This window comes from Danio rerio, chromosome 19 (genome assembly GCF_052040795.2).
Source record: "Danio rerio strain M-AB ecotype USA chromosome 19, GRCz13ab, whole genome shotgun sequence".
In the NCBI taxonomy this organism is placed as follows: Eukaryota; Metazoa; Chordata; class Actinopteri; order Cypriniformes; family Danionidae; genus Danio; species Danio rerio.
The window spans coordinates 20868673-20880503 of NC_141039.2; the positions used below are offsets into that span (position 1 = coordinate 20868673).

General features: G+C 34.0%; 2 protein-coding genes across 2 annotated transcripts in view; both read left to right on the forward strand.

Moving 5' to 3' along the window:
- The window catches only part of LOC148679789 (uncharacterized), a 415121-nt gene that overhangs the window by 40665 nt on the left and 362625 nt on the right, over window positions 1-11831 (forward strand). The gene's annotated exons all lie outside the window — the stretch shown is intronic.
- lye (lymphocyte antigen-6, epidermis) lies at window positions 993-2962 on the forward strand. Its single transcript, NM_001386338.1, is given in 3 exon segments — window positions 993-1150; window positions 1782-1892; window positions 2462-2962. Coding segments are annotated over 3 exon segments (381 nt in total). The 5' UTR covers window positions 993-1095; the 3' UTR covers window positions 2677-2962.

The window sequence follows — 11831 nt, forward strand, 5'->3', positions numbered from 1 at the left end:
ATAAAATTTAATGTACACATTTATCAAGAGTGAAGTTTGAGAGAGCAGAAATAAGTGTGGGGTGAGTATTCAATGAGATGTTTTCCTACATTTGGTGAATAATAAATAAGCTTATCTAATTATTATGCTTTAAAATTAATTCCTTTATTAAGGCAAAACCATGCAATACTTTCCAGTTTGTTTTTGTAATGTTTTTCCCATGTTACATTTTTAAAAACTGTGCAAATAAGCTTTTGTGTACTGCATATTTGCTTCAGACTGATTACTCAACAATTAGGTATTTGTTACATCAATATCATGAGTCACTGACTCCACTTGCCCCAGCATGACATATGTTACATTGTTAGTTTTGATAAACTGTTCCACGCAGTGGTTTAGATAAGTGCGACAATATTGTATTACATACACTGACAAAAATTTAAACAAAACTAATTGAAAAAAACTAAATACATTGTTAACAATATACACTTGCTAACTTTGGTACCATGATGAATTTAGCCGGCATTCTGGTTTTTGTTCAAACTCGCTCATATGTTGAAGATGTATTAGTTAATGTGAGATATATAGGTATTTAATAAGTGGTCTTTAGTTTGTGGTTTATGCATGGCAGATACAGGGTGTGGCACATTTTAGGCACTGGTTTGACCATTCTCCTCTACAAGACAAAAGGAATTTCAGCAACCAAGTGAAACAATAATATGCCAGTTTGTTTGATTCAAAAGTTGGAAGATTTTGTTTTAACCAGCTGTCCATTGTTTACTGTCTATTTATGTGCTTACATGGTCTTTCTATTTCTAATGTATCATCCTAAGAAAATATTGTGTGTGCTTTTGAGTGTATATGGTGTCAATAGTTTGGTATCTCCCAACTCCCCAAACCAGAATGCTTTGCTCATTCTTCACATTCAGATGCTTCTTTAAACTTGCGCATATTCATTGCTCTCCTTTCTAACAAAAAACCCCACCCTCTTGTGCCTGACCATATATTTGGACAAATTCCAAAAAAAGAAAAAAGCCATCTAGTCTGCTGCTGTACAAGGACCTGTTCATCTTACAAGAATCATTTGAGGACTGCTCTCTGGTTTACATAATCAACATGATGAACAGAATTCTGCTTGGAGTCATTACTGTGATTGGTTTCTTCACTCTAGGTAAGTCCACAGAGAAATAGGTCATTATGAAAAGTCTTGGGTCTTTTTTTTTTTTTTTTTTAATTAGACGTGGGCATGGAAAAGCTTTAATCCATCATGATTAATAAACAACTTAAACAAAAATGTAAGGAAAATTACTGTAAGTTTAACAGATTGGTTAACCTTGGTTTTGGTTTCAATATAGCTTTTGATCTATTTAATAAAACATTACCTGTTTTAAGAAAAGTAGGACAAAAATGACAGTAAAAATCATTAAATTCATTCAAATGAAAGTACAAGACTTGAAGTCTGCATTGCTGAAGTGCTAAAAGTTCACAAGGGTCCAGTTGCATTTAGATTTTGGAAAGAACAGCAAAACGAGACATATTGATAATTATATTGTTATGATTGTTGTAGAAACAAAACATTCTTTAACATTTTTTTTTTATTTCAATTAAAAAAATTATTCACAATGTGAACATCTTTCATGAAAAGTATTTCAAATGTCTATACAAGATTACTCAAGAATAGCATAGTGTAAGCTCAGTTTGTCCCACTATTAAACTAAATGTGTTTTTATACCAACTCGTTGTTATTTGAAATTGAATTGTTAGATTGCTCATAATTTTATGTTTTCTTTCTGTTTTTCCAGCTGAAGCACTAACGTGTAATTCATGTAAAGTGGGGATCCTAGGCAAATGCTTGTATAGTTCCCAAGTGGCGTGCGCTTCCTCTGAGATCAATTGCTACACTGCTTCAGCAGGTGAGAAAGTATACACACACACACATACACACACATACACACACACACACACACACACACACACACACACACACACACACACACACACACACAAATGTTTCAAAGAACTTAATTTAACACAGTTTTTTTTATAATTGGATGAAGGGTTATGTAAACTCAAAACATAAACCTCACACAAACCAACACTATCTCACACCAATTCATAACTTTTTGATTTAGTGGCTCATATGAATGTGTACATTTTGGTATGATTTGCTCATCCCCTAATGACGGTTGGGTTTAGGGGTGGGGTTTGGTGGCATACCTGCTTTTAAAAATCTTGCATTTTCATTCTTACTAAATGTTTATGAACTAGCCACTAAACTGACAAAGAGTAAAATAGTTATGTTTCCTTGTGAGACCATGAACTGTAGATCAAACAAACATTTATAGTTAAGGACTATTTTAAATACTTTTAACACATGCCAATATATTTGCAACAATTCTGAGAAGCACAGGTACAACCAAACCAAGCCAATATTACACAGCCAACATGCAATAAGAAAATCCTGATGTATTGTGTTTCACAGTGTTCAATGTGACTGGATTCCTGAGTCTGTCTTCAAGTGGCTGCACATCTAATTGCAACAACACTGTTGGAACCATCCTGGGCGCGGGATACTCAATCACCAAAACTTGCTGCATCACAGATCTGTGCAATGGAGCAAGTGCTGTTCAACTATCCACGACTGCAGCTTTCAGCACTGCCCTGCTGGCCTCCATCTGGAGCAGTTACATGTTATAGAATCTCATTGTTACAATACCTAAATCAGTAAAGATGTCTTTTAGGATGAATTTATACCATCAGTTCTAGTAATTTAATTTTTATCGGTCTTAGTTTACTTGTCTTATAAATAAATCTTTACGTGTGATGCAGTGATGATATTTACACACAATGTAAAATGTATTTTTTCTTTTCTCTTATTTTAATTTTTTTTATCATGCATTTTTAATAAAATATTTGGAATGAGGTGGAATATCTGAGCTGAATAAATCTAAAGACTGAATAAACTTGAATGGACTTTAAAGTGTATTTATTGTTTTGTATTACTGTATTTCTTTATTAGTGATGTAACGGATCACCGAGCTCATGATTTGGATTGCATTACAGTTTTTGTGTGATGGATTGAATGGATCTTTCAGATCCGCAAAAAAGGGAGGAGACAAATGTCATTTGCTTTCCAATTATTACAAAGACAGTACTGTTAGCCGATCACCTAATAACATTAAATTACATGTAACAACATTTTTAATTACACTTTACTTTAAAACGGGACTAATAAGTTTTAAGTTATCTTGACTCATATTCTATTAGTACATATTTACTCAAATTTTTTAATATTTTAAAACTTAATTTCATTTAGTGATACTAAGTTTAATTTAATCTAATATCGTTTATTTTACACAACTTATATATAATTTAAAACATTTATAAAAGTAGCCTCTAGTAATAAATATAGTTATCTTTATTTATTATCTTTTAAGACACCTTGCATTTTCACAGGCACTAACAATTATCAGAATAATTCGTAATAAAAACACAGACACATCACCCTAAATGCTTCTGCTTTAAAATTTTTACCCTGAACCTCAAAAACAGGTTGTATGTGTCAGTCTTTTTAATACTTAATCGGAGAGGTAAACAAATATCAATTGATGTATGGTTTGTTAAGAAAATATTTGGCAAAGATACAACTATTTGAAAATATGGAACCTGGGGGTTCAAAAAAATCTAAATACGATCTAAATCTAAATAAGAAATCTCATTTAAATTGGAGATTTAATTGAAGTTCTTAGAAATGCATGTTACTAATCAAAAATGAGGTTGATACATTTACAGTAGGAAGTTTACAAAATATCTTCATGGAACATGCTCTTTACTTAACATTTAAATGATTTTTGGCATAAAAGACAATTGATTTTAATACTCATTTCATATGAAAAAAGTGGAAAAAAATGATCTATAATCTGTAATTATTATACTATTATATTGTGTGCCTGCTGGGCAATAACTAAATGCACAACAGAATGTTACATTTACTCACATTCACAAATTACAAGTAAAAGCATCAGCCTTTTATAGCTTAATACTCACTACGCTTGATGACTTTTGAAAGGGCTAAATTTTACTCATATTTTAAGTAATATTTACAACAAATACTTTTACTCTACACTGTTAAAAATTGTCCCGTTAAAAAACAGTAAAATACTGGCAGCTGCAGTTGCCAGCAATGTACTGTTATTTTACATTATGTTGCTGTAAAAATACATGGACTACATTGATTTACACAATACTCAAGTGAACTCATTTTGCTCACTGAAAGCAACTGCCTCAACTTGGTCAACTGCTGAATGAGTTTATGAATTAATGTCCTATATATGCTTAGAAGCATACTGATAATGATAACTTATTTTAGTTAATTAGAAAAGTTTGGTTTAACTCTAATGTCTTATTCTTCACAACAGCACACATATATGTAAATCTGGAATCACCAGAGAGATTCTGACTGCATCAGCAACTAAACAGCCGCTATCTTTAAATAGAGAAACATGCAGAATAACATCAGCAGGTCATTGTTCATCTTTAACTCATACACTGGCTCTACTCTCCTTCACAATGGTGACACACAGAAGAAATTAGCTTCAGGTTTTACAGTAAAATACTGTTTTTTTCCTTGATTTAACAGTAATCTACTGGCAGCTGTGGTTGCCAGCAATATACTGTTTTTTTTACAGTCTACTTCCGTTGTGTAAATTAACAGTATATTACTGTTAAAATACATTTTTACACTGTGTTTTTACCTCTCACACCTTTAACCCTTTAAACCCCAGAGCATATACTTCAGTTTTATTTGAAGTGTCCACACTACTGAGTGTTCAAGAAACATGGAGCAAAGCTGAAGTAAATTCATTAATTAACTGACTAATTAAATGATAATTGAGGATTAACAATGACTAAATGAAGAAATACTGAAGGGAAAAAACAAGAACAGAACATACAAAACTTTAGTCACAGCTTTATAATGAAATAACCTGAAGAACAACAAATGATTAAATCATTTAAATGATCAGCGGATGATTAAACAACTCTACAAACATCATCACCAGCTACACTTATTACTTAATACATGTATTTTTGTATAACATCTACTAAAGTTCTTCTTGAGAAAAAGTTAAAGTTTTACGTCACCATCATGGAGACCAGAGTTTGCTTTAGTTGGGCTCTTAGCCCTGTCATTTTTAACATTTATATAATTTGGCTGCTGCAATTGTTAAGAACTTTGTTTAAAAAGCTCCTTTGCTGAGGCAAGCCAGCCAAAAACCTAAATAAGATCTGGTGATGTTCATGTTGCTATTAAATGGCAGAGTCTGTTCTCATTTAGTATAATAAAATTTACTGCTCCTATTCAATGTAAAATCTATTGTTTTACATTATATGTATATATATATGGCAATGATTTCTGGAAGTTTTTAAGAATATCTTGGACAATAACACTGCTCTATGGTGTAAATCGCACTCAAAGAGACATTAATAATCAGCATATGAACCTCAATAATGGTGATAACAAATTTAACAAAATTTAACAAAATTAACAGTTTAACTCACAAACAGGCAACTGAAAGTCTAAACATAAACAACAGCAGAATCAAACACAAATAAAGAAAACCGTTAGACCATTATACAAAATTTATTTATACCGCAATGCATGCTGGGATATTTGTACAGTGCCACTCCCAGCATGCATTGCAGCATGAAACATTTGAGATGTTACCATTGTTGAGATACAAGGTCAGATTCATGAGGTCTGAGTGTGTATTTGTCATAACTGAACTGTTTTTGTATGTTATTTCTTAACTGTTAAGTAACTAAAAGGTATTTTTTCTGTTTCCACTTCTCATTAATTAAAGTAATACCTGCAACTAAGCATAAAATCTATTGCATGGGGTCCTTCTTCCAGACTTATACCAAAACATTTATCAGAACTAATTTCAGATAAATAGATTTCTCTATTTATTGACTTCCCAACTTTGTTGCTATAATACAAATGTTTTGTAAACACTGTATTACAGTAATTGGAAAGTCTTCTTAATTGAGTTCAAGGGTGAAGAACCCAACTAAACCAGCCCCTCACTCCATTACGGTGACACAAAAAACACCTTAATTTCTGTTGGATCTCAATGAGAATTGTATGGACGTCAAATCAGTCAGTAATAAGTGTGTCTGCTGTTGTTTGTGGAGTTGTTTAATGATCCTCTGCTGAGACTGAAGCTGTTTTATTTTATTTGATTTTATTTAATGTTGTAACTCAAGTCACTGTTTGTGTTTCTTGTTTATTTTCTTCAGTAATTGTAATTATTAACAGCAGGTGTTCATCAGTGTCTGAATTCACTCATTAGTGTTCATTAAAACTGTCAGGTGAACTATATTAGTTAACTAGTGTATGAAATAGTGAACAAGGACACAAAGCGTGATTTCAAACACAGACTTCGAAACATCGAATCTGAACTCTGTTAGCTCACAGTTTTCTGCAGTTGGTTACTTTCTCGAAAACAAAAATGATAGCCAGAAAGCACTGTTTTTAACAGAATATTACTGTTTTAGTGAAAAAACATTATTTTGCCGTAGAATCTGACCGTTTTTTAACAGCAATTTTTTACAGTGTACTTGCACTACATTTTTAGGCAAGTAATGGTACTTTTAAAAAGTGTGATATTATAGCACTCTTTTAAACACTGCCATTTTCACAAGTCATACTTTATGCTCTTTTACATGACTATGGTCAAGTATAGTAATGTATAAGGTTAGGCAAGTATGGTACAGAGATGTAAGTAGTCTGTCTTTCTATCAATATCAATCTTTTTAAATGTAACATTCACTTAACATTCAAATTCAGTAAAAGCTAAAGTACTGAAAGGTTACAACAGTTTATGGATGACTTCTATTCTTACATAAGAAATCCATACAGTGCTGTGAATGTGTCCCCTTTAGTTCTTGTTCTTTGCATTAATTAAGAGGAACAAATAAAACACTATCAGGTTTGCATAATGTTTATCTTATTTGATTAAAGAAGGGCTTACATAAAAAGGTCTTGAAGTACTCCAGATCATCCTTATGTAATTACACCGGAGGTCTCGTGGTGACATCATGTGCTTCCTAGAGAAACAAATCAAAAGTAATAATTAATGCAAACATATTTTGAAACTTGTTCTCTAATGGTAACACAGGAAACTAATCAAACAAAAATATGTTTCTGTAACTCTAGTTATAAAATATTTTCATTCATTCATTCATTTTCTTGTTGGCTTAGTCCCTTTATTAATCAGAGGTCGCCACAGCAGAATGAACCGCCAACTTATCCAGCATATTTTTTGCAGTGGATGCCCTTCCAGCCACAACCCATCTCTGGAAAACATCCACACACAAAAACATCCACACACACATACTTATATACTACGGACAATTTAGCCTACCCAATTCACCTGTACCGCATGTCTTGGGCTGTGGGGGAAACCGGAGCACCCGGAGGAAACCCACGCGAACGCAAGGAGAACATGCAAACTCCACACAGAAACTCCAACTGAGCCAAGGATCGAACCAGCGACCTTTTTGCTGTGAGGCGACAGTACTACCTACTGTGCCACTGCCTCGCTGATAAAATATTTTAATTAACAATATTAAACTTGATCAAATGCAGCTTTTTAAATTTTCAGTCAGCTTCCTGATGCAGGTTTGTGCAACAATACTCCGAAGAGTCTTAAAAAATGTGATCACTGCTGTGATGATGATGATGATGATGATGATGATAGAGTTAGTGCTAGACATACCTGCAGATCATAAAGTAGTGCATTTGCTGTCTTGCCTGTTCTTGAAACCTTCTTACCATACAAGTCTATCAGTTGAGAGGAGCATTGGTCCAGCTCTGAGTAGAATGTAGTCCATATGTACAAACTGGTTATTCGGTGGACCTCTGCACACCTGCAGACACACAAAAACAAATAAATGTTAAGAATTGAGTACTTATTTTCTGCATCAATAACCTCTGCACAGTGCCTTTACTACGTTATCTGCCAGATCACACACACATGATTGTGAAAGGTGTGTGTTGGTGCTGAGATTTTTTGTTTTAGAACAAATACTTAAAGATTGACAGACTTATAACCTGAGACTTGATCTGTAAAGCAGGCAAGCCATGCTGAAAGTCACTGGCCAATAGATCTCCCTTGGTAATATCTTGCCGGTGCAGTGCAGAGGCATTTCTTAACTTCTACAAATATAAATAGTCAATACAAATACAAATAGAGACATTGTAGAGGGCTAATTCTGGAAAACTGCTATGCTGAAAACATTCATTCATTCATTTTCAACCTAGTCCCTTTATTAATCTGGGATCACCACAGCAGAATGAACCGCCAAGTTATCCAGCATATGTTTTACACAGCGGATGCTCTTCCAGCTGCAACCCATCACTGGGAAACTCCAATACACACTCATTCACGCACACAGATTCATACACTACAGTCAGTTTTAGCATAGCCAATTCTCCTGTACCACATGTCTTTGGACTTGTTGGGGAAACGGAAGCCCCTGGGGAAAGCCCACGCAAACACGGGGAGTACATGCAAACTCCACACAGAAATGTCAACTGACCCAGCTGAGGCTCAAACCAGCAACCTTCTTGCTGTGAGGCGAACGTGCTACCCACTGCGCCATCACATCAACTATGCTAATAACTGTAGTGCGTAAATAATTTTAGACTGGTTTTAAAGGATGTAGAACATATTCTGCATTTCCACTCCTCTGAATCTTAAATTAAGGCTTATCACTTTTAAAAGTCAGCAGGCGTTGAGCTCCAAATTAGCCCTCCAGATTTCTTTATTGAATTGTTTATAAAACCAGGAGGCCCAAAAGGCTGCATTTTTTTTTTTTTTTTTTGTATTTAACTACCATTTAAGTATCTTTCAGTGTAAATCATATCTGTCAATGTAGATGCCACACCACTTGCACTCCACTTAAGCTTTCAAAAAAAATCGAAACCTAAAACATTATTTGCGGAATATTTATCACAAACATTATCAGTCATACTCATTTTGTAATACCTGATCTACATAAGTTAGACAATGAAACTGAAATGCCTAGTTTTAAAACACAATAATTAATTGGAATGCTGTAGTAGGGCCTCCTTTTGCAGCCAATACAGCATCAACTAATCTTAAGAGATGCAGATACAAGTCCTGCACACTAAACAAAGGGATTTTGAGCCATTGTGGCCAGGTCACTACATGATGCTGGTGGAGGAAAATGTGTACTCCTCTATGAAAATGTGAGTCACTCCTCTAAAACACCCCAAAGTGGCTCAATAATATTTAGATCTGGTTGCTATGGGAGATGTACAACTTCACTTTCATGTCCATTCTGTCTTCAGTCTTGCTGTTAGTATTGGTGCATTATCATCCCTACACACAGCACCACCTCCAGGATACAATGTTTGAACCAATAGGTTCACATGGTCCTCCAGAATAGTTTGATAGTCCTTGGCAGTGGCACACACATCCAGCACAATTATTGGGTATAGGGAATGCCATGATATTACAAGCCAAACCATCACTGATCCACCTCATGCTTCACTCTGGGTATGCAACAGTCTGGGTGATATGCTTCTTTGGGGTTTCTCCACACCCTAACTTTTCCAGATGCGGGAAAGACAGTGATGGTGGACTCATCAGAGAACAATACATGGTTCATATTGTCCACAGTAGTTGCAAAAGATCCAAAGATGCCACACTGCCACTTTAGCTCTCAAAAGTGTTGCCACTTTAGCTCTGATTGACATTAAAGATTTTTTGAGAACTAAAGTGGCAGTGTGCCGATTTTCTTTGGATCTTTTGCAACTAATGTTTGATTTTTGATCGAGCACCTGCCTTCAAGATTTTCTAGATGTGTGCACATTTCTGTTTTTTGCATCATATTGTCCACAGCCCAAGATTTTATTACTGCTGGCACCATTGAAACAAACGACTGGCATTTGCATGAATGACCAAAGGATTAACTATAGCAGCCCAGCCATGTATATTGACCCTGAGAAGCTCACTGCAAACAGTTTTTGTGAAAAAAGGAGAGTTGAGCTACACATTTAATTTTGCAGTGAGTTAGACAGATGTGGTTTTATGTTTTTTGGATAAAATACGATTTAGCACCCAGGCATCCCTCTCACAAAGCTTCTAATTTAGTGGTTCTACTTGCGTTCTTGGTGGTATGCTGACATTACCCTGGATGGCATGGCTCTTGATAATACCCCAAAGACTTGCTGTCTTATTCACAGATGAACCAGTGAGATGCACATCAACAATTTGTCCTTTTTTTAACCATTTGTAGCCTACACATGGATATCCAATTGTAAAGTTAATTGAAGCTAAAATCTTTTTTTTAACAACTGAAAAAAAAAAATATTTTTTTTTGTTTTATTGTTTTTATTGGGTTTTTTTTCATTTTGAGTTGAAAACAGGTTAACAGATGAGTTTTGTTTTTGGTGTCTATTGAATAATATATATATATGTTAAATTTTTTTATTATTCATTTTCCAAACTAAATAGGAAAATTGAATGATCGAATGATAAACAGATTAATCTGCTAGGCATTTAATCTGTTTGAAATGATAATTTTAACTGCAATACTTGCTCAGAACTTTCACCGAGTTAATTCCAGAGCATGCTTGCAAAATTATTGGACATGGATGCGTGCATCGACACATGCCGACTCTCATTCTGCTCTGACACATTAAACCAAAGGTGCCCAAAATAAGTAATGGAGGGCCAATGTCCTGCAAAGTTTAGCTCAAACTTGCCTAAACACAAATGTTTCTATGTTTATAATGGTTTTTAACTCAAGGCCTCGGGAACTGCAGGAAACCAGTCTTCCAGGACAATTTTTGGGCACCCCAAAAAAAGTTTGGGACAATCAGGATTTTGAAAAGAAATTGAAGAGAGATTTTCTCACATAAGCACTGCAGTTGTACAGGGTAAGCCACTTGAGCAGCTTTCCCATACCTAAAGCTAGAAGACCTGTCTGCGTGATTACATCAGTACACTTAGAGAACTGAGGCTGGTTTAATAACTATATTTATAGCTTTCATCTTCAAGCCAGAGATTGTGAAGCAATAATGTCCAAGCATTTTTCCCCTCCTGCTTTAAAATGAGCGGTGATAATGCTGCCAAGCAGATCACGCAACAGGCATATATGCACCAGCAGAGTTTCAGTTTTTATGCACTTTTTAGTAGGTAACTATTTGAAAAGAGAAAGTTTAAAAGCAAAATACTCACATTTTCAATCAGTTGCTAGCACTTTATTTGAAATCTAAGCTCTTTTCAAAACTTTAGATTAAAATATATTAAAATTAAAGCATTTTTGAGGATTTCCAGATCCGGTTCCCACACTGAAGATTTGTGATTCTCTAAGAAAAACTATTTTACTATATATAAAATGGCTTATTTCGGTGAGAAGTTTGCATTGTTGTAGCTATAAAATAATAATCTCGAAATATTGTGATGTTAACTTAAACACATAAACTTAAAAAACACACTTAAAAAACACATATTTTTATCTATTTTCATAGATAAGTTACAAAATTTAGTTGTTTTAAATTTCAGATGTTCAATATTCAAGTTAAGAAAATGAAATTAAGAAATTAAAATTCAAAAATAATTTTAAAAGCATGTAGCCTAATATTCAGTTTTGATAAATTTCAATTGTTAATATTTAAAATGAACACAATTCTTTATTTTATTTATTTTATTAGATTTTATTAGGTTGGTAGTAATAGGGTTTTCATATACAATAATTACAATGTCAGTGTTCCAGTTTTACCACTAGGTGTCAGAATGCATGTTGTAAAATCCATACTT